General features: G+C 55.6%; 1 protein-coding gene across 1 annotated transcript in view; it reads left to right on the top strand.

Annotated features, from left to right (window-relative positions):
* The first annotated feature begins 3,937 nt into the window (after positions 1-3,937).
* SH3BP1 (SH3 domain binding protein 1) overlaps positions 3,938-12,891 on the top strand; it is a 30,885-nt gene continuing 21,931 nt past the window's right edge. The window contains exons 1-11 of the mRNA XM_034752293.1: positions 3,938-4,357; positions 6,474-6,516; positions 7,315-7,419; positions 8,720-8,796; positions 9,113-9,224; positions 9,452-9,528; positions 10,133-10,268; positions 11,282-11,350; positions 11,640-11,730; positions 12,303-12,445; positions 12,532-12,643. Coding sequence (XP_034608184.1) covers positions 4,296-4,357; positions 6,474-6,516; positions 7,315-7,419; positions 8,720-8,796; positions 9,113-9,224; positions 9,452-9,528; positions 10,133-10,268; positions 11,282-11,350; positions 11,640-11,730; positions 12,303-12,445; positions 12,532-12,643 — 1,027 coding nt within the window. The 5' untranslated portion in view covers positions 3,938-4,295. The remainder of the gene's footprint in view (positions 4,358-6,473; positions 6,517-7,314; positions 7,420-8,719; positions 8,797-9,112; positions 9,225-9,451; positions 9,529-10,132; positions 10,269-11,281; positions 11,351-11,639; positions 11,731-12,302; positions 12,446-12,531; positions 12,644-12,891) is intronic.

Here is a 12,891-nt window from a genome sequence, read left to right as displayed (position 1 = left end):
GTGCCCTCCACCCGCTTTGAGCTCTGTCTACAACAGCCAAACCTGCGTTCACACCCAAACCTGGCCTTGACGCTCACCCTAGCTCTGTTAGCCTCGCCATGAAACTCAGGAGCCTCCCTGGACTTCGTTCACTGCCCTGCCCTGCGGGAACCAAGTGCCAGTGCAAACGAGAGCAGCGAATCCGCTTGCTGGCTAGTTGGAGCTGTTCTGGATTTCATGGTCTTGGCTCACTGGACTGGGAGCAGCACCTGCTCCTTTTGGGGCTGGAATGCCCCTCCCCGGTTTCTCAATTCCTTTTTCTGTGCAAGGCTGATGTCAGGAAGAGCTCCCTCTCCCCCCTGCTGCTCCCCAGGTTGGAGGAGGATGGAGGGAGGGGACTGCTCTGCAGGGCTGAGCATTCCCACCCTGGAGGGGATTGCTAGGAACTCCTGGCGCCGGGGTTAACCCTGACTGTAGAGCCCCCTGACTGAACAGTCTTGGGCCAGGTTCAAGTGCTGTTTGCAGCCAAGCGGCTCGGCTGGCTGCTAGTAACTGTCCCCACTTCCTCTTCCCCTGGGGTTTTCTGTGGGAGCCTCTGCAGCAGCTGCCGCAACGCGTCTTGTCACACGGTGTGCTGTGAGGCCCCGCTGGCCTCCCAGGGGGCTAGGAAAGATGGTTGGTTTTGGGAAGTAGCAGTAACGGTCGGGTGCAACTTGAGGGTGGGGTTTTCCCATCCCCATCCCTGCTGTAGCCCTGTGTCTCTGAGATAGTGGGGCTGGCCCGAGGGCTGTGTCCCTCCTGCCAACTCCCACCATTAAATGCCAGCTAGGGTGGCTAGCAAAGTCCATGGGGCACAGGTGGTTTGGATCCTCATTCCCAGGCCAGGAGTGGCAGGGAGGCCTCGTTAAATGGATCCCATAGCAGGCAGGAGTGCCCCCTGCTGGGGGTTTCCACCCTCTGTGCAACGGCTTCCCCTACTGCCCCTACACCTAGGGCCTCTGAGTGCAGAAGCTCAGCAAGCAGCTTCTTGGGCTTTGGGTTTGATCCCTGTGGAGTCTGGCTAAGGAGTCAGGGGAGGGAAGGGGCAGTCACGATGGTACCACACAGCCACCTCTTGGGGTTGCCTTGCCTTGGTGTCTTTGGCCACTGTTGCCCGGAAACCTCACTCTTGTTTGCCTATATTCTAATCCCTGTGGCTCAAGTATGGTCTGGGCTCTAGGGCACTGGATTGCAAGCGAGGAACCCTGGGTTCTGCTCCTAGCTCCGCTCTGGGGTACTAGGTGACCACCCCTCAGTTTTCGCATCTGGGAAATGGGGATGACGACACTACTTCGATGAGATCTCTGGGTGCAGAGTACCATATAAGGGCTCAGGGGTGCTGTTTATTTTAGCCCTGGGCCATGAATGGGGATGGTGTCAGATGGGCCACTTCTTCCTGCCTCTCTCCCTCCTTGACAATTATACAGTGTATTTCTTTATATATATATGTACACACACACACCTATATATACACACACACACGCACACACACACATACTCTGACCACTTCCTGTCCCAGCTTTTGTGCTTTCTCACTGACCGTGCAGGCTGGCCACAGCTCTTCCCTAGTTCTCTTTCTGGCCAGGCCGCTCCTGGCTGTGGGGGGCTTGGGGACGATCTCGCAGCGGGGAAAGAAATCTCCGGTCTAACAGATTGTCTCCCTCTAGCATGCGAATGAAGTCAATGGGAGGGTAAGAGCTGGGCCCGGTTGCCGCATGTCCTAAAGCCCTGCAGTGGCGGCTAGGGAGGCTGGGTTCTGCAGAGGAAGGCACCAAGGGACTTTGCAGAGTTGACAGCTTAAGTGCTGAGCTGCCCACTGCGCTTGGAGCAGGGCGTTTGCAGCACTGCGGTCCCCTGGCATTGGTTTGCTGCAGACGTGCGAGTGGGAGGTGCTGCAGTGCACCTTACAGATAAAGCGGTGGTGAGCCCAGTGCCACAGCCTCTCTACAGGGTGCACATGCAACACCTAGGGACCCAGCCTAAGCCTGCAGCACCACTCTTACCACCCTTGGGGTGCAGAATAGAGTCCTCTTGCTGCAATGGCAAGGGGCTTGCAGATCAGGACTGGGGTGGGGGTCTCAGGACAGGAATAGCAGCAGGAGCTAGCGTGACCAGATGTCCCGATTTTATCGTGACAGTCCTGATTTTTGGGTCTTTTTCTTATATAGGCTCCTATTATCCCCCACCCCCTGTCCTGATTTTTCACACTTGCTGTCTGGTCACCCTAGCAGGAGCTGCAGATCAGGCATGAGGTACACTGACAGCTGTTGGTAGATCTCCCAGGACTGCAATGGGCTATCATTTATTACTACAGCCACACCTAGCTGGTGCCTCATTGTGCAAGGTGCTGTACATAGAAAATGACCATCCTTGCCTTGTTAGAGGAGCCGTACAACAGGAGTGAGGCGGAGAGGAGATCATGGCTGCAACAGAAGGGACTGCTGCTGGCCAGGGCGGGGGCGGTGTTGGCAGAGCGGGGCTGCTGCAAGGGCAGGACAGGAATAGCAGCTAGTTCAGGGCAGGAGGGCGACGCACCGAAAGACCTGTGGGCGCGGTGTGGGGCTGGACTGGAATAGCAGGAAGTGCAGCAGGTCAGGAGTGGAGCTGGGTGCATAACTGATGTGCTGGTTTGCTGATAGTTTCAGGGGAAACGATGGTTTGGCTTGAATCAAATCTGAAAATTACAATCAGAGGAAAAAGTCAGCAAATTGAAAACAAATCCATTTGGGGTGAACGACGCATGGTGTTGGACCCAACACGTTTTGGTTCAGGCCTTTAGAAAGCTTCACAAAACAGGAGAAGAAAGTGCACTCCTTATAACTTTCACCCATTTATAACGTTCAGGGCTGAGGGCATTTACCTGGGAGGTGAGAAAGCCAGGTTCAATTCCCCCCTCTCCCTAATGTGGAGAACGGATTTGAATTTGCGTCCCCCATATCCTGCGGGAAGACCCTAACCATCAGATTACAGAGGCATCCTCGCTTGGTATGGCTAGTCATTGTCATTATGAATGACCATGAGTTGCCATAAGGAATAACAATGGATAGTCATCATGGGGGAGGGAACAGTGTGGGGGTTAGGGAGCTCACCTAGGTAATGCGAGAACCAAGTTCAAGTCCCTGTTCCGAAAGCTAATTATTTATACAAAGCGGAACAGCTTCAATAGGAGAGTTGGAGCAGAGACTACCCCAGATTATCCCATTGCCCTGCAGCTAGGATGTTCACTTACAGGCTGGGAGCGCTAAGTTTGAATCCTTTCTTCACCTCAGGCTGAAGGGGGGTTGAACCTCCCACATCCCAGGGGAGCACCTTGACCACAGGGCTAGAAGAGGCTGGGGTTTCCCCATTTTATGAATAGCACCTCAGTCTCAAAAAAAAAAAATGGCCAAAACGATTTGGTGAATTTGTGTCAAATTCACAAATGGTTTTGGGTCAGCCAAAACTGCATTTTTTGGCAAATAAACTCTTCATCTGACCAAAAGCCAGGAATGAAGGGCATTGGCAGAGCTGGCCAGGGATTCCATGGCAGGTACAGCAGGAAGGCTGCGGGTCATGACTGAGGTGCGTTGGCAGAGCTGCTGGGAAGCTAGCGTGCCTCCTGCCCACTCCATCCCTGCCTCTAGCTAGTGGGATCAATCGCCTGTGTCCCCGAGAGAGTTTGACAAGGCGTAAGGAAGGCAGAGTAAGCGCCGGTGGAGAGAGCGTGTGGGAAACGAGAGGGAGAGCGTGTGGGCCCTGCGCTCTGGTTAGGCGGTGGCGGATGCTTGTTCTGCCTTGTTATGTGTTTGCTGTAAAAATATTTCCCCTTTAAGGCTTGGCTGAAGTTATTTATACTTGCGGGGTGGTGACAGGAACAGAGAGCAGCAACAGGAGCACTGACTGTTCTTACCTGCTCAGCAATGACAGGGTGAGGGTGAGGGTGGGAACCAGACCAGAGAGGAAACCGAGGAGAGAATGAGAAGGAAGGAGAAGTGAGAGAAGGAGCTAGAGGAGAAAAGGGAGGCAGGACACCCATGAGCAAGAAGGAGTGAGAGAACCGGAGGAGGGAGGAGAGAAAAGGGCGGGAGTCTGAAGCGAAGTCAGAGCGGAGAGAAAGGGGGAGAGAAAACACCGAGTGGGGAGGGAGGAGAGGAGAGAGGGAAGTAACGAGAAGCGCAGCGGGGAGGAAGAGGCAGCAGGCTCTGTCTCCTCCGATGACAAGTGCAGCTGGCTGGTGCTGAGTGGGGGAAGCCACTCGTGGGGGAGGTCGGTGCTGCGCTCTCTTCTCCACTCCCAAGATGATGAAGAGGCAGTTTAATCGGATGCGGCAGCAGCTCTCCCATCCCAGCATCACAGGACGGTAAGGACCCAGCCCCAAGCCCTTCAGCTCTCCGCTGGCGGAGCTGCCGGGGAGGGCAGGAAGCTGCATCAGAGAGCGTTGCACCACCACCACCACCCAGCCTTCCAGCAGGTTGAAGGCTGGACGCGCGCCTGGCCCGGAGCCGGGGAAGAAGCTGTGACAACCACCGAGGCGCTGCGGTTGAGTGACCGTGGAAGGGGACCAGGGTTGCTCAGAGCAGCCCCCGTTGTGGGGAAGCTTTAGCTAACCCCCAGGGGACTTGGTTAACTCGGCCCCCTTGGCTGGGAGAGCCGGAGGGACACAGCAATGTTGCTCAGTAGCGACTCCCTCTGGTCATTTATAAAGCCAGGTTAACAAAGTGCTGCTGGCTGGCTCCACTTGTCCTGCTGGACCAAGCAGCAGGGCCCCTCCATCCAGTCAGGCACCGAATTGCCCGGTAAGCTCAGCTTCGATGGTGTGGTTCAGCCCCATGAAAATCAGGCCAAGTGGCGACCCTAAGCCTGACAGGCTAGGCAGGGAGACCCTGTCGCATTGCACCCCTCTGTGCGACAGGATGGCAGCCAGGGGGTGGGGCCAGGGAAGTGCAGAAGTCAGCAGCAGAGGGAATCCCCCAGGCCCCATTGGGGTAAAGAGGAACAGGGATGCAGGGAAAGGAGTAACAAGACGAAAGGAACATTCCCTACCAGGGCTTCTCTCCCTCCTGGGCTGGAGGACCCCTTTGGAGCTGAATCCTCCACACGGTGTCATGGGAGCTTCTTCTTGTATCCCCCAGTGCCTCGGAAAAGCCTGCCTGAGGTGGAGAGGGGAACGGGGAGCGTCTCGGTAGGCTGATGAGAAGGGAGGGGGCTCTGGGCGTATGCTCTGCTCTCCTTTCCTCTCTGGGTGTCTAACTGTATTTCCATTCCTGCCGTTCCCCAGCCCAGTGCCACCTCTGCTTGATTGTTTTTCTCTCTGTCTAATTGTTCCTCTTGCAAAACCTTGAAAAGCCCTGGCAGGGCTGGGCTCTCCCGTCTCGGTTCTCACCCACCCACCCACACACACACACACACACACACACACACACACACACACACACGTTGTTTATTTTAATGTTGAGAGACTAAGAATGGCTTAAACTCATCTCACTGTTTGCCTGAGCCCCCAGGCCAGGCGAGTGGGTCTTTCACTGGGAGCAGTAGGTTATGCTGCTGCAGGCTCTTCCCTCCTCCCCTTCCCCTTACCCCAAAGCAGTCCCCTCCCTCAATTCCCCCTCCCCCTGTGTAAGGACTAGGGCACTTGTAGTGCTTCTCTTCTCCCCACATCCTCTGCATTAAAGGGGTCTCCCAGCTGTGCCCAGCCAGGAGATTTCATTAGGCCCCCTGACAGAGCATCAGCTTGTTCAATCCAGCTACAAGGCCCCCTCACAGGCTACAGATTCACCTCAGCACCTCCCTTCCTCAACCTGCCGTGGGATCCCACTGACTCAGCCCTCTTTAATCACGGCCACCCCACCCTCCCGCTGCTGCTTCTCCTCTTCACCTGCCCTTCACTCTGGGCACAGTCCCTGAAAGAAGAAGACCCTGGATTGGATGGACTTTGGGAGCAGCCCCTGGTAGGAGGAGGAGGAGGAGAAGAACCAGAACTGGGGCCAAGAGCTGCCTAAGTGCCCAGTGATTTTGGGTCCCCAACCCCAACATGTCTTGTAGGGCCCTGATCACTAGAGAGCAGGAGCTCAGCGCCTCCTGACAATCAAGTGTCTCTGGTGGGGTGCCCCAAATCACTAGACACTTCTGAAAATCTTGGCCTAGATCCTTCATTCAGCTGAGAAGGAGCCAGCATGGACCTCCAGTGCTATGACTCTGCCCCGTGCCTGAGTCATAGCACTGGAGCCCCTCAGCCCCCTCTGTTCTCAGGTTGGGAGCCATTCCCATGCCTCACATCCGCTTCCCGTGGGCCCACCTGAAAGCTCCTCCTAGTCAAGTCCAGCCTTAGACGGGATGACCCAGGACCCACCATCTCCCATCCCTCTGGACCAACCCAGAGCAGCTGTGGTTCAGTGCCCTCCCTCCTGAGGAGGCTGGCTGGAGGTCACCAAGTGTAATAAGTCTCTCTCTCCCTCCCACGCCCTCTTCCCCAGAGCCCAAGAAACAGCCGAGTTCCTGACTGAAGACTTGCTGCAGGTAAGGCATGGGTTCGGTCCGTGGGCATGTGTGGGCCTGAGCCTGCATGTCGGGCAAACATCTGGTGTGTCTGCGTGTGAGTTACTCTCTCTCTCTCTCTCTCTGTGTTTATATCAAAGTTACAGGGCAGCCTCAGCCTGGATTTTTCTGCATCCTGGAACGGTACCTAAGTGCAGCAGTGGGTGATAGGCCTTGACAAGCCTCCCTGATTACATCAATGGGGAACAGAGCTAACCTCAAGCCCGAGCCCTGCCTCTCATGCTAGCTCTGCTGCTGAGGCCTTGTCTGCACTATGTCTCTAGCCATGTTCGGGACCCCAGTTACAACACAGCCTAGCCGCGCTCGAACATGGGTTGTTTTTTCCTGTGTAGATCAGACAAAACCGTGTTATAACCACATTAAGGAAACTATGTGACATCCACCAAATGAAGCGGTGGTAGAACAGGCTCACCATGCAAACGGGCTGTACCTGTTGTGTAGGCAAGGCTTCAGCATCCAGCCCTCCAGCCCTCTCTGGCCATGGTGTGGGATGGGGACACAATGCCTCACCAGATCCCGCACACACAGGGGAGGCACCAGAGGGTCATGGATGGATATCAATAGGCAGAGGAGGGCCACCTCGTGCCCTCCGGAAGAAGGGAAGTTCTCTTCCCTCAATGCACAGCTACCTTCTCAGCTAGGAAACCCTAGCAGAGAGAATCCAAGGTGACCCTGGAACCTGATACATTGAGGGGTGGCTGGGGAAGGGAATCCCCCAGCCCAGCCCCACCTGCTTCCCAGTCTCTTACCTCTTTCTAGATTGAGCAGAGAATTGAGCCAGCCAAACGGGCAGCGCACAATGTGTCCAAGAGGCTCCAGGCATGCCTGCAGGGGCAGTGCGGTGCAGACATGGACAAACGAGTGGTAAGTGCCTCTGCCCCACGCTCCGCTCCCTGGCAAGCTGCCTCTTCAGCCTACGCATGAAGAGGATGTCAGCCCCTCCCCCAGCAGCCCTGCCCAGCTGCTCCATGCGAGACTCTGCTGGGTGGAAGATGCTTCAAGGGTGCAAAGCGCCTGAGACCTGAGTGTTATAGCGTCACATTTATTCCCCTCCACCGTGGAGGGTCTGGTCTGTGCTCTGGAGAGATCAGGAGGTGGTGGCAATGGGGAAGTGGAACACCAAACTTTCACAGCGAGGTCACTGCTTCTGCTAGAGCCTTGGGGTGAGGCTGGCTGTTACTGGGGGCTGGGAAGGGAATGGAGAATGTTTCTCCTCGAAGTCACTGGTTCTGATCTGCTCCCAGATTGGAACTACAGTGCTTAGGGGGCTGGGGAATGGGATAAAGGACCTTTCTCCTCCAAGTTGCCATGGGTTCTGAGCTGGTTTGGGAGACTGTATGCACAGAGGAATAAGGTGCAGAACCTTTCACCTCAGATGTGATGGTATTTTGACCTCCCATGTAGTATGCCTGTCCTAGAGCGAAGGGGTCCTGACCCTGAATAATCACACTCTGCTCAGGGTAATCTCCTCCTCCATGGTCCAGCTCCCTAGACTCCAGCATTCTGGAGTGGGGCTCACAGATCTGGACTAGCTGTTGGAGGACTCTGCACTAGGGGGACCACCACAGAGCAGGTAGGGATTAGGGGGAGAGATGACTCAGTGGTGTGAGCATTGGCCTGCTAAACCCAGGGTTGTGAGTTCAGTCCTTGAGGGGGCCACTTAGGGATCTGGGGCAAAAATCAGTACTTGGTCCTGCTAGTGAAGGTAGGGGGCTGGACTTGATGACCTTTCAGGGTCCCTTCCAGTTCTAGGAGATGGGTATATCTCCATATATTATTATTATTATTATTATAATCGCTTCCCAGCTCTTTGAGCTCTGGTCAAGTGAAAAATTCTTTTAGTTGGAGAGAGTGAGGCAGGGTTATGGAGCCTTAAAGACCAGAGTAGCCATTTGCATCGTAACCCCTCCCGTGTATCGCCTTGGTTTCTGCTTTGATTCTCATGCTGGTGAGGAGGATTCTGAGGAGGGACTGTGAGGTGGGGACAGATGTGAAATGTGTCCTGTGTGAGGTGGCACTTCCTTGGCTGGCCCTGTCATCAGCAGGTTGTGGTGCTGAAGGTGTCACTCCCACACTGGAGGGGGAGGGAGGATCTGACCTGTCTTCTCATTGTTTCCTCCCTCCCTCCCCCCCCCCCGCCCCCTCTCTCCTTGGCTCTGTGCAGAAAAAGCTGCCCTTGATGGCTCTTTCCATCACTATGGCTGAGAGCTTCAAAGAACTGGACACCGATTCCAGCCTCGGGTAAGTGCCCACAGGGAAGAGCCCTGAAAAGCATCAGTGCATACGGTACCATCGGCGCACACTCCCCAGGTCACTGGTTCAGGGGTTCATGCTCCCAGACTGAGCCTCTGAGCACTTGCGTCAAGGTTAACACTGCCAGCCACAAGGCGGCACCCCGCCTCTGAGCACGCGCATTGGGGGATTTGAGCTGTCGACCGCCGAGTGCAGCAGGATCTGGGAACTAGTGCTGGGACTGGCACTGCCTGCCTCCCGGGTGCGGGGGGAGAGGGGTAGGGTGTTTTGGGCCTGCTGTGATTCTCCCCTTCCATTCCTGCAGGAGAGCTCTAGAGATGAGCTGCTTCATACAAAGCATGCTGGCCAAAGTCCTGTCTGAGTTTGAAATCACCTTAGAGAGAGACGTCCTACAGCCTCTGAATAAACTGAGTGAGGTAGCCCTGATCTCTCTCTTATCTTTGCTTTCCCCATCCCTTCTTTGCTCACTCTCCCTCCATCTCTCCTGCCTGCTTGTGCTCTCTGGCCCACCTCTGCTCTCTCCCCCACCTTCTCGCCTCTCTCTCTTTGTGATTGCACAAAATGCAGCATAAATGCAGCCATTCCTGGCAGCAGATCCCATGGGTAGGATCTGTAACTAACTCCCTCATCCAATCTCGGCTAGGAGGAGCTGCCTGTCATCCTGAAACACAAGAAGAATCTTCAGAAGCTGATCTTGGACTGGAACTCCATCAAGAGCAGGTACTGAGGGAGGGGGAGCATGGTGGGTTGCAGCTGTGATCCAGATGATTGCCCCCTGAGAGTGGGGATTGAGGGGGTGAAGCTGACAGCTTCACTTCAGCTGACAGATCAGAGAGGGTCTAAGTCCCTGACACGCAAGGATGAGTCCAGGTCCAGTGTGCACTTGTGAAGTCCCTTCCTGTTAAAGACACTGTGGATTCTGCTATACAAGCAGAACAGGCAGTCACCTGGGGCAGCAAAATGCTCAGCCCTTCTTTGTCTGGGTGACTCCAAGTTGGTGCCTGCATGCCCAACTCCGTAGGACAGGTCCTGGTTCCAGGAGTGGTGGTGGGGGTGTTCTCTATGTTCACACGTTCTGAATGAGCAAATCCTGTGCCAGGGGCAGAAATGGAGGGTTTAACCCACAAGTAAATGCTCTGCCAAGGGGAAAGAGGGGGCAACCCTGCTGCTTCTAGACGTATTTACATATCGGTCAGAGTTCTGATGTGGATGGAGGAGAGGGCTGGAGGGTCTGTGCCTCTCCATTTAAAGTGTCAGCATCCCTGGTGTTAAATGCCATCAGGCTTCCAGGGTGTGGGCCTGATTCTTCTTTTGCAACCCAAAGGCTGAACCAAGCTGTCAAGAACTCCAGTAACAGCACTGGTGTTGGCCCCGGCCCCGGGGGGTCGTCCGCTGCCATCAAACTGGAGAACCTGAAGGAAGAGGAAGAGGAGGTGAAGCGAAGGGTGGAGCAGTGTAAGGTGAGTGGAAAACGAGTCTGCCCTCTTTGGGGAGGGGAAGCTGATGACACCAAGTGGGGGAAAGGAACCCAGGTCTGGGTTCATTCTGAGAGCTGGGCACCGATCCACTCATCTCCAGCGGTTCTGTCCCGGGAGGCCCCAGGAGCCAGTTGCTAGTTACAGGCTAGAGCTCTGTCTAGAGTGAGAGGGTTGGCCCAGACGCAGCCAGCACCAGTGGTATGTTGGCCTTGGTAAGATGGCTGTGTCCCAGACTCCAGAGGGGGTAGACAGCCCGCGGACTCCAATGCCAACCCCACGCCCCAGTGTAATAGAGTAGTAAAGGGTTTAGAGCAGCAGTGTGGTGGTCAGAGAGTAAAACCGCTACAGGAGAGCTTGGTGGGGTGCTCACCACAGAACAGAGAAACCTGCAGCAAAGAGGAACATATTGTAGAACAGAAGGTCCACCTTGTGGCTCAGGCACAGGCCTGGCACTCCGCAGATCAGAATTCAGTTCCCAGTTCTGCCACAGACTCCTTGTGGGACCTTGGGTAAGTCGCTTCAGTTCTCTGTGCCTCTGGTCCCTGCGGGTGATAACCCTGCCTTCCTCCCTGCCTGTATCTGCCTTGTCGACCCAGACGGTGAGCTCCTCCATGCAAGGACCGTCTCTCATGCAGCACCCAGCACAACGGGACCCTGATATTCGCTGGGGCCTCAACCTCAATCATAATAACAAAGAGGAAGCATAGAGACTTATTTCCTGGGGGGCTGAAGGGAGAATGTGAACACTGACCAGTGTAACCCCAAATCTAACAAACCAGCTCCTCTGGGGTGCTATCTTCATTTACCTCCGCTCCAAACACCAGTAAGACCCCCCTGCATCTCTTGATGTAGCCTGCCGTGTGTTCATGGCCCAGATCTGGCTATGGGAGCACTGTCTGGAGGACTGGGGGGGTTAATGATGAGGACTGATGGGGGGCCCCTTCATTGTGGTGGTGCTGAGGAGAAGGTTAATGTTCGCTCTATCTCCTCTCCAGGATGAGTACATGGCTGACCTCTATCACTTCTCCACCAAGGAGGACAGCTATGCTAACTACTTCATCAAAGTAAGTCCTGCCCCTCCGTGCTATTCCCTCGCCCCCAGCTCGTTCCCATTGTGTGCAAGTCCCCTAGGATCTCCATGTTGCTCTGGCCTCGTCTTGGTCCCATCCCACCGCCCGGCCGCTGCTGGCAAAAGAGGCTTCTCCCCTGCTGTTCCCGCTCTGTCTTTGCCACTTTCCTTTGCATCGCACGTCCCATCTGAAAGCACACATCCCTGTCAATGCCCTGGGACCCGATGTCTCTGAGAGACGCTATGCAGAGTAAAGCTGTGTTTGCCTGTGATCTGTCTGGCAGCTGATGGAAATCCAAGCTCAGTACCACCGGAAGTCTCTGGAATCTCTAGACACAGTCTTGGCGGAGCTGAAGGAGACCCACAGCCAGACAGGTGGGTAGGACAAGCCGGGCCGGGGCAGGGTTTTGTGGATGGCAGTGCGAGTAGCTACACACGGAATATAGGCAGAAGAGGTCGATTCTCTCTACTGCTTCCTCAGGGTCTCTCCAAGCTCCCACTGAGCCTGCTCGCTGGGCAGCTCTCTTCCTTACCCCGTTACGCTGGGATTGTACGAACGCAGCAGGGCGAGCTTTGCACACCAAACTGACCCCTGCTGACGTACCTCAGCCCTCACTGGAGAGACCAAAGCTAGGAGTGAGAGGAGAGTTAGTCTCCCACGGCTCATTTGGTCCTCAGCCTCCCTGCTGGGACTGCCAATCAGAGGGCAATTTACAGACAGGCGTAGTGATGGCGGTTTGGTGATATGGAGCCTCTGTCCTGCTAGGAAATGGGCTGACACCTCTCAGCTCATTTACCACAGAGCTAGTTGTTGGACGGTGATGAGCACTGATCCTTCTCCAGCCTGAGCCTGGCCTAGAACCAGAGGACTAGGCGAGAGACTCCAACCGCCCTCTCCACTTGGGGTTTGTCCTCCACCCCCTCCTGATCTCTCTCCTCTTTTCCAGAGCCCCCTTTCCCCATAGATACCCCGGTGTCGGGGTATTATGGAGTGCCTTTGGAGACACACCTGAGGACTTTGGGTCGGGAGATTGCCCTCCCCATTGAAGCCTGTGTCATGATGCTGCTGGCGTCGGGCATGAGGGAGGAGGTAGGTGCCGCTTGCTGCCCAACTCCTTCCCCCCACCACAGCCAGTCTGTCCTGCTGTCATGCTGTCTCTCACCTCCCTCCTCTAGGGACTCTTCAGGTTGGCAGCAGGGGCCTCGGTGCTGAGGAAGCTGAAGTGCAGCTTGGCCAGCGGGTCCAACGCGCTAGAGGAATTCTACTCTGACCCACACGCTGTTGCAGGTACGTGCTGGAGGCCCAAGGTAAGGGCCCCGGAGACATGACTGGACAAGTGGTAGCCCCAGAAGCATGGTGTTATCTTTAAAGCAGCAGTTCTCAAACTGGGGGGTGGGGTCATGAGGTTATTATGGGGAGGTGGCAAGCTGTCAGCCCCCACGCATGGACAGGGCTGACAGCCAGAGCTCTTCAGAGCTGGGCGGACAGACAGCAGCAGCTGCTGGCCGGGTGCCCAGCTCTGAAGACAGCACAGC

The sequence above is a fragment of the Trachemys scripta genome, chromosome 1 (genome assembly GCF_013100865.1).
Source record: "Trachemys scripta elegans isolate TJP31775 chromosome 1, CAS_Tse_1.0, whole genome shotgun sequence".
In the NCBI taxonomy this organism is placed as follows: Eukaryota; Metazoa; Chordata; order Testudines; family Emydidae; genus Trachemys; species Trachemys scripta.
This window is presented reverse-complemented; position numbering and strand designations above follow the sequence as displayed.